At 37.2% G+C, this 20,165-nt stretch overlaps 1 protein-coding gene across 1 annotated transcript in view; it reads left to right on the top strand.

Moving 5' to 3' along the window:
- The window catches only part of LOC131935155 (neuronal acetylcholine receptor subunit alpha-2), a 62,497-nt gene that overhangs the window by 23,941 nt on the left and 18,391 nt on the right, over positions 1-20,165 (top strand). The window contains exon 3 of the mRNA XM_059291512.1: positions 2,029-2,138. Coding sequence (XP_059147495.1) covers positions 2,029-2,138 — 110 coding nt within the window. The remainder of the gene's footprint in view (positions 1-2,028; positions 2,139-20,165) is intronic.

Genomic DNA, 20,165 nt, shown 5'->3' with positions numbered 1-20,165 from the left:
CACTGTATCCAAACCCTCACACCTCACCAAACCATCTCTGCTAAACTTCCTCTCAGCGTGTTCTCGCCTAAATATTTGTCCTATCACCCCCACCATCTCGCCGTCGTGTTTTCTCTCAGGTTTTGTCCAGCACGGGCAGCCAATGGCTGTCGCGTGGGGTGAGTAATTATTGTAGTCATAATTACTCTCACGCGCAGTCGTGGTGGTCACGCTCCATACTGGGATGTGCTAATGTGGCGTCGGTGGGAGCAGTGAGTTGCCCGTGTGGCGTCAGTTGTGGTGTGACGTATGAGTGTGACGCCACTTGGAACTCTGATCTGCCAATGTAGAGTCATTCACTGTGGCGTCATAAGCTGTGGTGTCATTCATTGTGGCGTCACTAGATGAGGCTTCATTAAGTTAGGCGTCACACACTTGATACAAATAGCGGTACACCAATTCCATCCACTGCCCACATTATGATTTTCGTGTCAGAGATAGTGTACGCTACACAGCACATTTACTGTAATTTGTTCAAGTATTAAATCTTATTCAAAGCATTTGGGTTTATTTGCATTTTATAAAAAAAACTTTCTTAATGTTATAACGTCTTCGTACACCGTTTATTTTTTGCAAGGTCTTACTCCATTACATACATTTTCAGGTTCGTGTGTTGATCTAAATATGGTGGAGTTTTTTTTTTACGTCACTGATCCCATCGGATTCGAACAAAAATCTCGAACGTTCTATCCCTCACACTGACGACAAAATAAGATTTAGAAGCATTAACAAGATCAGCCCATAGTCGAACCTAGTTTACAACAGCCAGATCACGAACTTGCTTACCACTACACCACCAACACGCAATGCGTGCGAGCTCATCTAAACGAAAGTACTTTATCTAACATTACTGTAACTAGTGGGAGGTCCTAGCTATTTACGCCAACAGAAACAATCAGCTAAAAAATTGCCCCCCCCCCCCCCATAACCTCCCCCCACCCTCGGGTTTTTGCTATTGTTTATCGAACACAATCAGATATTTTCTATCTGTCCGTCTGGCTATCTGCCAATTTTAGATACAGCAGATATCAAATGGCGATTTGTCACCTTGACATTCATGGGTCCCAGCTCAATAATCCAACATTTCCAGATATAAACGCAATAACACAGCTAGAGGAATAAACGTAATACAAGAACAGCTAGAGGAATAAACACAATGCCACAACAGCTATTACCCAACGTATACAACCACGTACAACCATGTATTAAATGTTTAACACAATTATGAATTTTTCTTTAAAAAATTGTATTTTTTTTCCGCCTCAGACATGTAGTTTACAGTGTTAGTTTGCCTTGCATGTTCGCTTTAGTATTACAGTTTTCATCATCGGCTTGTGAGGACTGATACAGATTTGCAATAGTAATATTTCTTTCTTACTTGTAGCCTACTTTCGTTCATTTAAGATGGTTTACTTATACATAGTTCTAATACAAAACGTCTAATTACAATTTTACTTTTTTTTTAAAAACCTGAAAATGTAAATTTGTAATAAAATTATGATGCAAGGGTTTTTTTTTAAAGCCTGGTGGGCTGAGGGGGGGGGGGGGGGCTTTTAAGTAGAGCTGAAATAAGTATGGGATTACAGAAACTTAAAATTATACAAATTTCAAACTAAAAGTTTTAATTTATTTTTTAAATGTTCACAAGATTATGAACTTGAACTATTATTTTAGTCCACATAACTTTTATTTTAAATTTTTTTTTTTAATTATATTTAATAACCATAGACCCTAATCATATTAACTGGATGCGTATTTGAGGCTCTTTAGACCTTAGTCATATTTTCTCTTTTCTTGTTTATACATAATGCTCAATTCCTCTAAGCTATATTTTAAACTCACTTTGTTTACTCAATTTTTTACCAAACTTTACTGGTTACATTTTAAACTTTTTGTATTCTTGGTTTTACATACAATTTTCATATCTTTGAATATAATTAGAATTACCTTCTTAAGGTTAATCTTTTGACGATTCTCTCCCTTTGCTAGACGTGGCAGGATGTTCTACTCCGCTGGGATGTGGAGGAGTACGACAACATCACGGATGTTCGGATACCATCATCAAATATCTGGCTACCTGACATCCTGCTATACAACTTGTAAGTTATATACTTCTATTCAATGTGTGATTTGATGTGATTTTAGATCCACTTCTGTTCAATATGTGGTTTAATGTGATTTTAGATCCACTACTTTCAAATGTGTGTGAATTATTTTATTGAATGTGTGGTTTTATGTCGTTTTAGATCCACCTTTGTTAAGTGTATTGGTTCATAAAGTTTTAGATTTAGATCTACTTTTAGAGTACGGCCACATATGTCATAATTATGTCATAAGTATGTCATAAGTACGTTATAAGTACGTCACAAGTACGTCATAAGTATGTCACACGTATGTTATAAATATGTCATTAGTATGTTATAAGTATGTTATAAATATGTCATAAGTATGTCATTAGTATGTCATAAATATGTCATTAAGTATGTCATTAGTATGTCATAAATATGTCATAAGTATGTCATTAGTATGTCATAAATATGTCATAAGTATATTATAAGTATGTCATAATCACGTCATAAATATGTCATAATCACGTCATAAATATGTCATAAGTATGTCATAAATATGTCATAAGTATGTCATTAGTATGTCGTAAATATGCCATACGTATCTCATACGCATGTCATAACTATGTCATAAATATGTCATAAGTATGTTATTAATATGTCATTAGTAATGTCATAAGTCATAAGTATGTCATAAGTTCCATGTTTGTAGCAAGCTACTTTTAACATTTTCAGGTTGTTGACACATTGTTAACAACTCTCAAGGAACAAAAACATGGCATTAAAAATCTGTTTTTCTCAACATGGATAACATTTTTAAAATAAACAATAAACGTCCTGAGTGTTGACTGAGCGATACACTAGCACTCGGACAGTAACCCCTGGACATAAACCCCTGGACATGAACCCTTGGACTTAAACCCTCTGGACAAAACCACCTTGACATAAACCCCCTTGTACGTTAACACTCTGGACATAAAAGATCTGGGCATAAACCCTTTGAACGCAAACCCCTGGACATGAACCCCTGGACTGAACCCCCAAGTATATATTTTCTACGTAACTTCGTATTTAATAAAAATTAGAAATATAGAAGTATATACTTTTTACGTAACTTCGTATGTAATAGTTATAAGATTAAATTTCAACAACCAAGAAAATAAAGTACTTGTATAATACGTATAAAACTCGGCAGTCAAGGAGCGACCTTATGTGTATCTGATCAAGATAGATGAAATAGTTCGCCACCGTGTAAAAACTCGCGAATAACAAACCTGCAACAAACACAAACGTCACATTGTTGCTTCCTCACTATTCCATTACCTTCGATGTATTTTTGTCGTCCCCTCCCTCCTCATCAGAACTATTCCATTACCTCCGATGTATTATCGTGGTCCCCTCCCTCCTCATCAAAACTATTCCATTACCTCCGATGTATTATCGTGGTCCCCTCCCTCCTCATCAAAACTATTCCATTACCTCCGATGTATTATCGTAGTCCCCTCCCTCCTCATCAAAACTATTCCATTACCTCCGATGTATTATCGTAGTCCCCTCCCTCCTCATCAAAACTATTCTATTACCTCCGATGTATTATCGTGGTCCCCTCCCTCCTCATCAAAACTATTCCATTACCTCCGATGTATTTTTGTCGTCCCCTCCCTCCTCGTTACCTCCGATGTATAAACCACCTCCCGATCTGAGGATCTATTTTTAGAAGAGAGTCCCCAGTGTTAGGGTTCCTCAAGGCTTCAATCAGGCTTAGATCTCCAAAAACATCGTCCCCTTTTCTTTTTAATCTCAGTTGTAATCGCTACAGAAAGCCAATCTCCGGCCAATGCTGCTCTATACAGTGGCCAGTCAGGAGCCTTTGCGCAGGGATATTGACATTCATCTCGGCGGCTCTAGCGGTGCGATCAGTGCAAACATGCCTAATTTTAAGATAAATAATTACCTCGGCAGGAATAATTATTTATTTCAATTGCAACATTTTTCGGCTTTTTCTTATATAAATTCAATTTTTTCCCCATTTTTTTTTCTCGTACTAGATTTCCAATTTCCGCCTTAACAAGTTTTTTTTTAACTTCGTTTCTGATTATTTTCTCTAGCAAATGATTATTTTTAGAAGGAATTTGGTGTCTTGGTATAGAGACTTCTTAGTAAATAATTACTGATGAAATAAGCTATTGCCGTTGGTTAATGAAATAATCGAAGATCAAATATCCCAACGGCCAGCTAGAGTCGTCGCCCTTGTATTAATAATGCTTTGACAGTCTGGAGAGAAGACGAGCCAGAGTTATCGATCTTTGCGAAATGGGACATCACTCGACACGGGTCCACTATGCGAGACTCACGCAACAACAAATTTTATTATCGCCCTTAGAATCGACCACTTTCTTTTGCGGGTGTTAAGGGGAGACCTCTCGGTCCCTATTGTGTCCCCCACCTCCATAAGAACCGCGTGCGAATTTAATGTCGCGCTCAATTCCACTTGGTCAAAATGACTTTTTTTTGGCTGCCGTTGTCCAAACTCAAAAGGTGAAGTTGAACAAAGTGCTTTTTTAGCCTCCCATTTGCAAAACTTAAAAGTTAAACCTAATATTTTAAAATAAAATTTTATTTATGTCATAATATAAATTGTAACCGTTGTAAATATATTTAAAATTTTAATAAAATTTTTGGATTTCGTTGAAAAAACGGAACAATATTCTTAAGTTAGTTCTATAGCAGTGGTCCCTGATGTAATGTTTGTGTCCATGAACATCCCAACTGGTGCCATTCTTAGTGGAATCTACGACTCGCTTCCAGCATGATAAACGATTTATTTTCGGGTTGAATTCTCAAAGTAGCAAGTAATAACCGGGTGGCATTCGAAGGCAAACTATTCGTCTAAATCAGTCTTGACGCAAATGGGGATTTTATGAAGTTACGTTTTGTGGTTGTTGGTGTGGTGGTGCGTGGTTTGGTGTTAGGGTAGTGGTTAGTTGGTGGTGGTTTGATATTTGGGTAGTTGTTGATGTTGCCTTGATGTTAGGATAGTGGTTGATGTTGGTTTGATGTTAGGATAGTGGTTGATGTTGACTTGATGTTAGGGCAGTGTGTGGGTGGGTGGGGGGGGGTGTTGACTTCATATTACCTCTATGGGGGGTTCAATGACTTGATGGTAAAGTAGTAGTTTTCTCGGCAAGTAGACTATGATTTGGTTTTTGTAGAATATTTTTTCAGTTTTATTAGAATATTGCTTAAGTTATGATCAACATCAAAATGTTAACTTATTTTTAATTATTAAGTGAGATAAATGTTTGATATTAGATTAACATGAAAATGTGGCATACAAATTAGAGCTTTATCTTGTGATATATACGATGATTGTAGGGAATTTTCTACTACATCTATATATAGAAAATTAGAAAATACTTTTTTTAAATACGTTCCTTAAGTTTTAGAGAGGTGTTTGTTGACAATTTGATAAGCCCATAATGAAATTCAGCACATTAAATGACACTACCACTGGAAGGAATATTTGAACAACTCAGTGGCATCAAGCGTCCAATGTTGCTGTGTTACAACATCAACCAGACCCCCGGCATAAACAAACACAGGCCCTAATCATTGACCCCTTTCTCAGCTCCCTCGTCATCTGGTTTACGTCACACGTCACTTCCGGATATAATTACAACAAAAACATGACGTCACCAGCACCAAGGGTATTATCCCGTGCGCTTCAATGTGAAAACAAATGTGTTCACGTTTAGCTTCCTAGGCGGGTAGCGCTCTCGATGTGTATCGTTTGGGGGGCGAGATTCGCCGAGAATAAGTACCATGATTTGTGACGAAATAGTCGTAAGGGCAGTTCGGGTATGCTAATGAGCCGTGCTAGACCTTGGGCTACAAGAGAGAGGCATATAATTCCGAGGTTTCTCGTTATAATCCCGAGGTTTCTCGTGTTGGGTACGTTTAACAGCAATGCGAGATTTATGTTCCTCGGCCACGTGACCTACCGGGGCTGGAATCGTGTGTCTGGCAGTGATGCCAGAAAATGATTGGATAGTTCTGGAAGACCTAGTTACCCCAATAAAACCAGGACTGGACAGAGTCCGACTGTTACTGGCAGAAAACAAAAGACTTCAACGAGTCAAACTGTCTGCTAATTGTATGCCGCGGTTGATTTTAGTAAACGTATTTTTAATGACGAGGTTCCCAGACTTATGAATACATTTTAGGTTGTAAAATATAACCACCTTTCTTCTATTGTAACCGTTAGTTAAATCTTCAACCCGTTTTGTTTTTCTTTTCCGTATAATTCCAGTTATAGAGTTTGATTTGATTGAGATAGAAAACCATTTCCCCATCGACCATCGGGGCTGGAAAAAAAATTAACTCACTTTCAGTGCAAGAAGTTCCTGGTTTTACCGGCCGCTCCTATATTTTTTCCCCATTATTTTCTCCATCTAAGAACATTTTTTTTTCTATCAATCGGTTATTCATTTCAGCCGGGATTTTTTCTAACTTTCTTAAAATATCTATTTTAATTTTCAACAGTCTATCCCCATTTTTGTGAGAAAGTTTATTTCCGTCTTGAACCGGTTATTCCTCCGGTTTAAGCCCGGCTAGCTCCCCCTCCCCTCCCCTTCTCATATCAATCAACTATTAGTCCCCTAGTTTACCCCCACTGCATCTATCCCAGCAACACATCATATATTTCTGTTCACTTCCTGTTTCGTTTCATCACTTCCTGCTTCCCTAATCCCCTCCCTACTCCCCCTCCCCACCGTCTCCCGTCCTTATGATTGGACCAAGAGTTCACACAAAACGATCGTGTTTTATGAAGGACTCGGCAATCCCCGGGGACGGGTAGAAAGATTATGTCCTCCCCGGGACTCGCTCTTTTCAAAATGGCCAAGTGTGTCTGGGATAATGGTTGGTAAGACGGGGGGAGGGGGGGCGACGGGAACCCGGTACCGTGGGGATTGATGCTTGAATTACCAAAGAGCTTAGGCCAACGATTGGCCGTATTATCGTGCTCTAATAGAAGGTGATGCCAAAAAATTTGCCATAAAAATAAAGCTAATTTCAAACTCGCTACTTTGCGCTCCAAAATGTCCTTATCTTTGTACAAGAACTGACATCGGCCTCGTTATTTTCATATCGCTAAAATGGTTGCGTAACCGATAAATGGTAAAGAATGTATCTAATTTTAAATGTATCTAATCGAAACTACAATTAAAATATAATTTACAAAATCTTATTCGTTAAAATATGTTTCTAGAACAAGTTCTATACCTGATCTACGGTGTTTAACAAGAAATGTAATCTTGTTGGTAGACTTAACAGCTGCTGTAGGGGATGTTAAAATTGTTACAATGGTGAAACGCTGAGCAGGCGAGACCTAGTGCAGGCTAAAAATATACGTATTAAACTATACATTCTTATCAGAACAGTAAGCCAGTGGTGTGTCAGTGGTGTGTCAGTGGTGTGTCAATGTTGTGTCAGTGTTGTGTCAGTGGTGTGTCAGTGGTGTGTCAGTGGTGTGTCAGTGGTGTGTCAGTCGTGTGTCAGTGGTGTGTCAGTCGTGTGTCAGTCGTGTGTCATTGGTGTGTCAATGGTGTGTCAGTGGTGTGTCAGTGGTGTGTCAGTGGTGTGTCAGTGGTGTGTCAGTGGTGTGTCAGTGGTGTGTCAGTGGTGTGTCAGTCGTGTGTCAGTGGTGGGTCAGTGCTGGTCAGTGGTGTGTCAGTGGTGGGTCAGAGGTGTGTCAGTGTTGTGTCAGTGGTGGGTCAGTGGTGGGTCAGTGTTGGGTCAGTGGTGTGTCAGTGCTGTTTGTGTGACAATCAAGTCAACAGTTGCCTTAATGTTTGTTGTGGTGTTGGGAAAGTGAAGACAAAGACATTACAGTCCCACCAGCTGGCTCCGCCCCTGATAAAATATTCATGACATTATTTCAAGGTTGTTCTCGTTTTATGTTCCAATGTCCCATTAAAGAAACCCACCCCCTCCGATGTATTTAACAAGACTTGGTATAAGGGACCTAACCTTGAACATTTAAAGTTTATCTTCGACCCTTCGTTGGAAATGTAACATTGTCTTGATTGAAGTAAGGGTTTGCCATTAATGATACTCAAACATGTAAAAATGTGTCCGTCAGTTGAATAAAAAACCAGATGAACTTCAATCAGTCGGAGATAAGACTTGATGTTTATCAGTCAATCGGAAGAAAGACTCGATGCACGTCCGTCAGTCGGAGAAAAGACTTGATGTACGTTTGCGACTCATGTTTCCATAAATTCGATTAAGAACGTCGGGATTATCTTCTCCTTGTAGAAGCTAGTCACGCAGGGTAACGTCCCTTACGTTAATTGGTCCTGAGTGTCTTAGTGCAGCCACTAATGGGGACAGTTCACAAAGTGACCACATTAACAAATGACCTCTGCGACTAATGTCCAGTGTACCCAGACACTCGGTATTTAATCCTTGACCTACCCGCTTCTGGTGTAATCTGGTAGTCAGTCTCCTAGCAGACGACAGGAATCTTTGAACTAGATAATCACCAATATGTCATCGACAGATTCCCACACCCCCTTTTCCCTCTACCAGCAGACGACTGCAATCTTTGAACCAGACGACCATCAAGATGATCTCGTACCAAATAAAACAAGATTCTGTAATCTTCATATCAGGAGAATAAATGCAGAATTATGGGTACTTATTAATACGTCAGCTTGACGTATTCGATACTGCTTTTTGATATCGCTACCCTAACTTTATGCTGTCTCTAGCCTTGGCCTGAAACCAGGCGATAGTTTAATCCTGACTCGATACCGTACACGTCACGGTCATAACACAAAAAAACTGGACCTTCGATGCTAGTGGGACTAAAATCTCAAAGCGAGATTCATCGTCATATTTTCCAGTTCGTGATCAAGATACATTGGGCAGATGAAGTAGAGTTTATCTGTTTACGAGACGATGAAGTAGAGTTCATCTGTTTAAGATACCTCAGCGTATGAAAGAATAATGTGGTCAGTAGGCCTACTATGCCCAGCCGCATTTGTTTTCCATCAGAGCTGGGCGGACTCATGGACTTTTTACTGACTTGAACCTAAAATTAATGAGGTTTAGAGGCCAATGAATTCTAGATTTGAATTTATATTTTAATTATTATTCTGTGTTAATTTAAAAACATCGATTTCGCCATAGATTAGGTCTATATGACGTATATGCACAAATCAAAAACAGTTGTTTAAATGTACGTCTTACAGGTAATTTTCTGAATAAAATTATAAAATATGTCTAACACACGGGTTCCAAATCTGACCATAAGTCCAAATAGGTGACGACTCCTAGTTCAGAGGGGGGGGGTGAGTTAAAGATTTGACATCGTTATTTATTATCGGCATATTGCGCAGTCACATCAATGTCGTCATTCAGTTAAAGTGTAGAAAGTCGTAAAGAGAAATCCTTCAGGTCCCCTCCATAGGGTGATCTCTTCGTCCCACAGAATATATTTCCCAAAAAACTCGGTGTGTGGGCAAGTGTATGCGGTATATGTATATTACATAACATATAACACGTATAAAACTCCGATTCCTCTAGCCAATGATTCATAAAAACAATGACGTCATTTCACATGGGCGAATTGGGGTAATTGAATTTGTCCATTGTAACTCTCCTCTTAGCTGGGCGCGAGGAGTGAAATATTCAAATATTCCAGCTCGCTCAACTTTATGGCATAATTTAATCTGTCCATTTCTCGGGCTCGTAAGCTAGCCCTCTTGAATAAAAGCCACGACAGCCATTTTTGGGACGTTTCGGCCTTTTTTTGTCCGGGCGAAAAATGCTCATCACAGAATTAAGGGATGATGATTTATTGTAGAACAGATAACTCAGTAATACATCATTGGTTATCGATCTTTGAAAATTGCTTCCCTTGTTTCCGAGGCAACTGCTCGTATGTCGTCATACATAGATGTGGACTTTCTTCTGGGCATTCGACTTTTTTTTCTCCATTTCTTTTGTCATAAATAAGGATGGCCAAATGTGGAAGACGTCGTGTGCTGTATATCAACAGTACATCTTGTGTGAGTGGCTAAGGCACACGTCTCTACACTGTACACTGTACACACTGTGTACATACCTGTTGTACACACTGTGTAAGCTGACTTTATATTACCTGCTGAAACATTAACACAGTTGATTTCACAGTCTCAGAGACATGGTTTCAAAATGTAGAATGTCTTAAAGACCGTTCAATCATCATAGCCAAATATTCACTTTTTGTAGCATTTTTCTAAATTTAGAACTATACAGTATAATCGTGTCTTGTCCAAACCTAAAATATATTCGCGTTGTTATAGAAAAAATCAACTAAAACCATATAGCTTTAAACGTGCGTGATTATACCTATTTGATAACAATAAGTATTTATTTTAGCCTTGGAAAACTCGAATAATTACTCTATATTTGGGTATATTTTATCAGATTTACTTGGTGTAAGTTGAGTAAATGTATGTAAATGGGGGGAAAATGGAAAGCTTTTAGGAATGTACTTTATGTCCTAGTTGATCTAGCGTCGTATGTAGGACATATGTATAACAGAAGACGGCATATGTACTTGGACATATGGCTAACGTACACTTTTTGCTGAACAAATGCATCTATTATGGTGTTTGAATAGTAAACTGTTAGATTTATTTGGCCCTACAAACAAGTAGTTATATTTAACACAAACATCTTTCCGTGTTGCTTTTTAATAGTGAAACTATTAAGTGTTTTTTTTTCAACTTCCTAAGTATTAGTTGCCCGAGAACCTTTATTGAATAGAATCATGTTATTGTATGTAATCCCATTTAAGCTGTGCGCAATTTGCTATGTATTTATTTTACTACAAAGTTGCATTTGATCATTACAAAAAATGAAATCCCTCTGTAGACAAAGAATCTATTATACCAAGGAGAATCCTGTACATTTTAAAACTTTAAGACATTTAAATATTTTGTTTCTCTAAGCTTATTACATTTCTAAGCCTACAGCAAGACGATTAGCGTAAGGGAATGTGATGGCGCCGGAGAAAAGGGACTGGGGAATCAAAAGGAATCAAAGGGAATCACGCGGGAAGGCCCGGAGCCATGCTGCTATTTGATCAGTCACCTAAGCTTAAGGAGCTTCTAGGTTGAGCCGCTTTCGTGTGGGCCCCACAGAGCCCCGGCCACGTTTTATTGTGATGTGAGACCCGAGAGACCAGTCCATAGTCCGCCCGGGGAGGGGGATCCAGCTTTCAGATCGTGAGGAGGGTACTGAGTAAGTGGATGGGAGGTAATCCTGTTGCAGTACTCTCCCAGTTTGAATAAATTTTAATTCGCGGTTCCAAGAGGATTATGGTATAAGAGACAATATAACGTTCGGGTTTTTAGTACAGTTTTCAGGCAAAAAGATACAGCTAAGACTGTACATAATACGCGTGAGGCTAAATGTGTGCCTAAAATCGTGTACTAATTAATAAACCTTAAGATTATGTTAATGAGAGTCACTATATTAATTACTATGTTGGATATAGTAATGCGTCTTTAAAAATTAAATTTAAAAAATTAAATTGTATTAAAATTTATAAACCGTGTACTCAATTTAATGTCATCTTGTTAATATCACGCGCTAGTGATTAGAGTGACATCGATTACAGGTTAACTCTACTTCATCTGTTGTACTGGCTTGTCACTGATCATTTGAAGGTTAGGGTAGAATACTCTAGAACAGGGGACAGAACGGGTGTGAGTTGAGTTTCACCCAGTGTGTTCATGTATGTTTACCACCAAGCTCTAATGTGGGTGCAAAATACGTGTTAACGTTAGTAAAGGGAAGTTGTTGACGGGTTGTTGACGGGTTGTTGACGGGTTGTTGACGGAGGTTGCTGTTGGCTGGGAAGACTGTATAAAAACATGACAATGGCGGACTAAAAGCATTGTACAGTTTCCAGTTCGAGTTACTTAATTTAAAATGGCAGTCAGCTGCAATAGAGAGCTAGATACTAAGACTTTTTTTTAGTAGTTTGTGACAAGAACAGTTTGCAATTTTCTTGTGTTTACACTTTAAGTAAGAAACAAAAAAAAACGTTACTAATAAAAAAAAATCTAATTATAATTATTGCTGCTGTGATCGTAAAATAACTGTCTTTTAGCTAATTCAGTTCAAACCTTCGGTTAATTAATTTGTAAATTAGTCATTCAAGTTGTGTTTACGATTTTGAGTTGTCATCTGTGATGTTGTAAATATTAAAATTCCAAAACAAAAACTAAAATCTTCAAAAGTACATTTAATTTTAAATGAACAAAAAGACAAAAAAAAAACATTATTCACTTGACGCTGTTGTTAAGTGCCATTGTCAGGATTTGAACATTTCACGAAATTCGGCTTTTTTCGTTTTTAGGTCAGTTCTGAGAACTTGGAACGTCTGTAAGAAATCAAAAAACCCTTCTCCATATCAGACCACTTTTTTCAAGCATTCTCGCAAAATTCTTAGGTATTAGCATAAGAGCTCTTAGCAAGCTTCACGTCCCATCATTTCCAAAAAAAAATCTCCCATCTTCTCTGAGAGTTGGGATAAAAAAAAAGAAAAAGAAAGAAAAAAACAGAAACGGCTCTACTTTTTAAAGGCACGGTCATGTCGTGTTGTGGGGAGGACAAAAAGCTCACGACAATGTGAGGGTGAGAACACAGTCCCCCCTCCCCCCCCCCCAACACAAACCCCTCACACACTCCCCTTATACCCACCCCACGTACGTGACGGACTTAGAATCGGTCATAAATACTTCTACTTTGTTGTCTTTGGCAACGATCCTCCTCTACAATCCGATACTCATATTGGTGTTGTCGTCGATCGATCCTCTACTCAACAACTCATAGCAGCACAGCCAACGCCTAGAAAACTACGGTCAAGTACTACTTTATGTGGCCAGTTGAGCATCTAGTATTAAACTCTAAATCTAATCTAGTTTTTATTCGTACCATATGAGATCCTATGTTTCTGTTACATCTTTTAAATCTAATCTAGTTTTTATTCGTACCATATGAGATCATATCTTTGTGTTACATCAACCTAGAACCAATCTTATACACATAAAAGTAAAGTTCCCTTCTCTGACCAGACGTTTCATGGGGCAAGAGAAGTAGAGTTCACTTGTTTCTGTGACTTCAGCATATGAAGAGATAGCGTGGTCAGCACTATGCCCATCCGCTTTTAATTTCCCTAACGTGTTTGGTACCCATCAGGGACATTCCACTGACTTGAACTCAGATTCGTAATCGGGTTAGCAATCTAGGGCTCTGCCGCTAGACCACGCCGACCCACCGCTTCATCGAGAAATAAGCAACGCCCGTTACTGAGTTACATCCCTTGTCAGGGGCGTCGCGGGGCGCTGTTTGGAGACACTGGCTACACAACCGCAGGCGTGCCGGGTACGCCTTTGCTCGATTTATTTATACAATAAAGTAGTTTATCGTATTTCTATAGAGAGGCGCTCTTTAAAATAAATGTAAGCACCATAGCGCTCTTATAGGAGCCCGGGGCGCCCCAGGTTACCCGACTCCAGGGCGCCAGGGTGCAGTTTGACCTTTGAATCAAGTAGCTCTCCCGACCCCCTGTACAGAACGCCAACCAACGGACCCAATGTGCAAAAATAGCCGCCTTGGCAATCGGGGTGTTAACTGCACTCTACCATCGGAGCACCGACTCTTCCATTTTTATGAGATTTTTTTTTATCACAGTTAATTTTTTGGAGTTTACTCGGCAACCTTCAATAAAAAAAAATTCAGACAAACCCAGACACCCATGGACAAACAGACACACTTTCAATTATATAGATAAAAAACAACTTATTTTATTAGAAAAAAGTATGGTCGCTAAAAGTGTCAAACCGCCTAATGCTTGTAACCAAAAATGGGTTTTATTATCTTATTTATTGGCACATTAAATAGCTAATTATTTAAAAGTCCATAAATTTGTTTACTTAAAGTACAAATATTTATCTCCCTTCTCTGAGTGGCTGCTAAAATAAAACAAGAAGCCAGGGGAGAATACTTTTGAAATAGTGCCTAAAAAAAGTGCATGCGTTAATATTGCATCAAAAGCAACAAATCGAAAACAATTCATACTTTTTTTCCTTAACAAAACCCTTATGAGATTATATAAAAATCTCATTTGATAAAATGTTATAAAAATGTGTATATGTTTATAAAATAAAAAACTTAAAGAATTTTTTTATTAATTCAATTTCTAAGTTGCGTATAATGACAATTATGTATCTTTTGTGAAATAATAATCGTATGATTAACAAACAGATTCTAAACCTTAATCAAAAACAACGTAAACAACGACTGTGTTATTAACAGTTGCGATCAACATTTTTTTATCTTAAATAAAACCAAAAAAATTAATAGTTTTTATAAAGCAAAATTCTTATAATGAACATGCAATTTTGAAAATTGTGTTAGATATTCGCGTTCGCCTTAATATATACCGTGAAATAGCAAGCTAACTGAATATTTTTAATAAAAACATTTAGTTTACATCAGTGGCGTAGCCAGGATCGTCTCAAGGGGGGGGGGGGTCCAATTTTTACCCGTGGACAAGCTTTCGATTTGCACCCCCCTTAGACTTTTGATTTGCGCCCCCCCCCCCTTATACTTTATATATATACCGAGGGGTCTATGGGGGGGGGGTTGTGACCACCCCCCCCGTCTACGCCACTGGTTTACATACTATTTATAATTATGTTTTAAACTGCAGCGTTTATGTATTAAATTAAATTAGACTGTGAGAGCTGCCGTTACTTTCACTTCAACACTTAACGTTATACAAACCTACGTTTTAACGTATCACGTGATATTCCAGCTCTCTGTTACATCAACCGTTGCACTCAGTGTTTCTTTCAGGCATCTCTTCAAGGGGCTCTACCCCCCCCCCCCCAGACAGTCCCGAACGAAATAGAATTTGTATAGAAAATATATACTTTTAATAGTGTCCACCCCCGGAAATTTTAGTCCGTTTTAAGTGCCCCCCCCCCCCCCCTCTCCCGCAGAAAAAAAGTCTGAAAGAAACACTGGTTGGATTAGTTCACAAAACAAACAGATGGCAGCGACAGTTCAAATACACCCGTCACTAGGACACACCCCTCAATTGTACTATACCAGTCCCAGAAGACACCACTCTCTCTTACTCCGGAAACTTCGAAAGCATTTATCTAGATTTAGGGCAATGGGCGAAAAACTACATGGACTTTTGTAGAGCTTGTTCAGTTTATTTTTACTTGTAGTTGTATAAAACTTGGATCAGTTTATGATTTAGTTTATTTTAACATAAAGTTGTACACAACGTGGATAAGTTTATGGATTAGTTTATTTTTACTTGTAGTTGTATAAAACGTGGTTAAGTTTATGGATTAGTTTATTTTTACTTGTAGTTGTAGTTGTTTATGGATTAGTATATTTGTACTTGTAGTTGTATAAAACGTGGATAAGTTTATGGATTAGTATATTTGTACTTGTAGTTGTATAAAACGTGGATAAGTTTATGGATTAGTTTATTTTTACTTGTAGTTGTATAAAACTTGGATAAGTTTATGGATTAGTTTATTTTTACTTGTAGTTGTATAAAACTTGGATAAGTTTATGGATTAGTTTATTTTTACTTGTAGTTGTTTAAAACGTGGATAAGTTTATGGATTAGTTTATTTTTACTTGTGGTTGTATAAAACGTGGATAAGTTTATGGTTTAGTTTATTTTTACTTGTAGTTGTATAAAACGTGGATAAGTTTATGGTTTAGTTTATTTTTACTTGTGGTTGTATAAAACTTGGATAAGTTTATGGTTTAGTTTATTTTTACTTGTAGTTGTATAAAACTTGGATAAGTTTATGGATTAGTTTATTTTTACTTGTAGTTGTATAAAACGTGGATAAGTTTATGGATTAGTTTATTTTTACTTGTAGTTGTATAAAACGTGGATAAGTTTATGGATTACTTTATTTTTACTTGTAGTTGTATAATACGTGGATAAATTTATGGATTAGTTTATTTTTACTTGTAGTTGTATAAAACGTGGATAAGTGTATGGTTTAGTTTATTTTTACTTGTAGTTGTATAAAACGTGGATAAGTTTATGGTTTAGTTTATTTTTACTTGTAGTTGTATAAAACGTGGATAAGTTTATGGTTTAGTTTATTTTTACTTGTAGTTGTATAAAACGTGGATAAGTTTATGGTTTAGTTTATTTTTACTTGTGGTTGTATAAAACGTGGATAAGTTTATGGTTTAGTTTATTTTTACTTGTAGTTGTATAAAACGTGGATAAGTTTATGGTTTAGTTTATTTTTACTTGTGGTTGTATAAAACTTGGATAAGTTTATGGATTAGTTTATTTTAACTTGTATTTGTATAAAACTTGGATAAGTTTATTTTTACTTGTAGTTGTATAAAACGTGGATACGTTTATAGTTTTTTGCTGTCATGGTGATATCTGTACACAATTATTCTCCGCTGTTGTGATGTTAGTGCTTGGGTCAGCCTGACCTACGTTCAGCCTTGCCATAGTGGGGCCACATATTTTTACGGTTCACTGCTATTGTCCTGCTCAAAGGTAACCAAATAGACTTGGGGTCAAGGATATATGGCTAATGTAGAGTTCAAGGTCACATTATTCAAGTCCACAGTTCGACATAATGTCAGGACCAATATTCACTTAAATGTCAAGGCCATACAATCACTTAAATGTCAAGGCCATAAAATCACTTAAATGTCAAGGCCATAAAATCACTTAAAGGTTAAGGCTATAAAATCACTTAAAGGTTAAGGCTATAAAATCACTTAAATGTCAAGGCCATAAAATCACTTAAAGGTTAAGGCTATAAAATCACTTAAATGTCAAGGCCATAAAATCACTTAAATGTCAAGGCCATAAAATCACTTAAAGGTTAAGGCCATAAAATCACTTGAATATCAAGGCCTTAAAATAGCATGGACAGCAAGGCCATATAACCAATTGAATATCAAAGATAACAATCAAATTTGTCAAAGGCTAAGCAATCGAACCAGTAAGTATGTAAATTTGACTTTGTTATCTAAAAGGTTTTCTATCATAAAATCAAAAGACATAATATGTCAGTTACAAGCACTTAAGTCACAATGTCTGTCTTTATCTGGATCACATTTTGTAACTCAACTTTGACCTAATTCTAATGCAGCGATTTTGTTCAAACTTTTCCAGATAGCTTCATTTTCAACGACAACGCAAGAATATCTGATAATCAATCTAATACGATATTAAATTGGTCATGAAAAATTAGTTTAAATATGACAATATTCAATAACGAAAAAAAAGAATTAGGGGACATAAGTCGTGTGAGCACTCGATGAACCAGGTGACAGGTGTGATGCCGCCCACCTGTCTTCATACCTGACAGGTAACCGATCAAAGAGCCTCATCAGGGGCAGATAATAGTCGTTTGGTATTACGATCGCAAGCTGTTGATGGTGTATTAAGGCAAATGTGTTTAGTTGTGTGAGATGCCCATTGTGTTAAGAGCGAACCGAAGATTTTTGTGCAATTAATTACTGAATGGCTTCGTTTATAATTTTTAGATTAAATTCATAATAATTAAAAATGGTGTAAATAAACCTATTTAAAGCCTTAATAATAACATGTTTTGAATGCATGGGAAATAAGTAAATATAACTTCTTAGAAAAATAATGTGTCGCTAAACAATGTCAGAGATTTTAAGAGAGACAAATGCTTTAACTAAGAAAACTAGTTTTATTTTATTTTTTTCGATAAAATAAAAATTCCTGTATTTGTTTTATTTAAATTAAAATAATAATCTCCCCTTTCATAAAACAAAACATTAAGGGAAAGAACTTATAATAACTCTTAATTAAAATAAAGTTCATGCGTTAATCTTCCGTCAAATGCCATTTCATCGACAATCATATTGCTTTTATACAAATGTTTGTAATTAAAGGTTCAATAAGTACACCGTATATTATTTTAGGTGATAAAATATAATTAAAATTGGGTATTATAACTTTTAAACAGTAGTGAAAAATGTTTTTTACTTTTTTATAATTATGCATTTATTTTTTATATTTTGCTGAGGCATTTCTTAACTATAGGCACACTTGCTTAAAATTGTTCTTAACGAAGAAACGTACAATATTTAATCCTTTACGCATCCCGCAACACAGCCTGTACATTACTAGTGTCTCAAAGCAAATTGTCACCATTTAAATAGATTGCAATGTCAACAATCCGTTTTGGTGCACCAAATGCCAACCCAGTTGCCTTAGTCACTTTAATCCACATATTCGATGCACTCTTAATGCCACGCCTATACCTAAACTTAATGAACTTAGTGCTACACCTAAACTTAATGAACTTAGTGCTACACCTAAACTAAATGGACTTAGTGCTACACCTATACTTAATGAATTTAGTGCTACACCTAAACTTAATGAACTTAATACTCCACCTACTTCTAAACTTAATGAACTTATTGCTACACCTAAACTGAATGAACTTAGTGCTACACCTAAACTTAATGAACATAATTTAACTTTAATGACCGCGTGGTTGGCGGGAGAGAGCGTACGATTGCTCACGATTGCTCAAAAGTTCCAACCGCCAGACAGATGAGGGGGGGGGCAGTAACACATCCTGGAGGGAAAACTCCCACAATAAACAACTGCTGCATTGATGAAGATTCTTTAATTGACAAAGGCCTTGGAAGGAAATTCAAAAAGAAAAGCAGGCTGAAGTCCGAGTCAACGGACTATACGACACGTAATACTTAATTGTGTTGGAAAGAAATGCCTTCGATACTACATTTAAGAACGAAAATAGATGTAACTGTACACTTTTATTGACACTTGTTTCATTTTCTACGTGTTGTCCTCACCGGTCTTAGTCCCCCCCCCCCCTCCCTGCTTTCATCATTTTTATCTGCTGGTCGTTTCTGCTGTTCTAAAATTGTTCTCGTACTTCAGAGCAGAACACTGCTCGCTCAGCGGCTCGTAATTTGAAAATCTTGTAAGTTAAGGCACTCGTGTATTGAGGTACCACTGTATTCTAAAAAAAAAATTTTTAGTTTTTTTTTTTATTACAAGCTTTTGTGTGTGCACTAAAAGTAAGAAAATTAAAGTATGTTTGTTAATAATCAAGAACCCTGCCTAGTTTCGCATAGGTTTACCAAAAAAGAAAATATATGAATAAAATCCTCCCTTTATTCACATCCCTGATAGTAAAACTTACGAATGCTAAACTTAACTCTATTGCTAATTTAAAACCACCGCTTTACTTATAAAGCGGATGTTTTATAATAATTAAAAACAGACGTGTCTTTTTCCCTTACATTAATCTAAACGACCTGTCGGTGGCATGGAATGTTCGGGACCTAGTGAAGGGGGTGGGGGGGGGGTGGGGGGGGTGGAATAAAGCGTTAATACTGCCATCCCGAACATCTTGGATTGGATCCCAGACCCAAGACTGTAGTAGCATATTGAGCCTACCTAGCCCAGTTGGGTGCATATTTTACCTGAGGGAAAGTAAAGGCAGCTGGGCACAGAACTTAAATATTTTCACATTATGCCGAAGTCACAGAAACAGATTCATGTACTTTGCTTCGTCTGCCCTTTGAACCTAGAGGTCAGAAACACTACTAGTGTTACATCTTTCCTTTTTTTGCATGAACTTTTATATTTACAAAACAAAAAATTTGAAGGCCATCGAGATAACATAACATTATCAATAGACCATCTCTGTGTCAAGAGAACATCCCTGCGTCAAGAGAACACATCCATGTATCAAGAGAACATCCCTGTGTCACGAGAACATCCCCGTGTCAAGTTAACACATCCCTGTGTCAAGTGAACACATCCATGTATCAAGAGAACATCCCTGTGTCAAGAGAACATCCCTGCGTCAAGAGAACACATTCCTGTATCCAGAGAACACATCCATGTGTCAAGAGAACATCTCTGTGTCAAGAGAACTTCCCTGTGTCAAGAGAACATCCCTGTGTCAA

This window comes from Physella acuta, unplaced genomic scaffold (genome assembly GCF_028476545.2).
Source record: "Physella acuta isolate Inbredline_101_S28 unplaced genomic scaffold, ASM2847654v3 ptg000133l, whole genome shotgun sequence".
NCBI lineage: Eukaryota > Metazoa > Mollusca > Gastropoda > Physidae > Physella > Physella acuta.
Note: the sequence above shows the minus strand (reverse complement) of the source record. Positions and strands in the feature narration are given on the sequence as shown.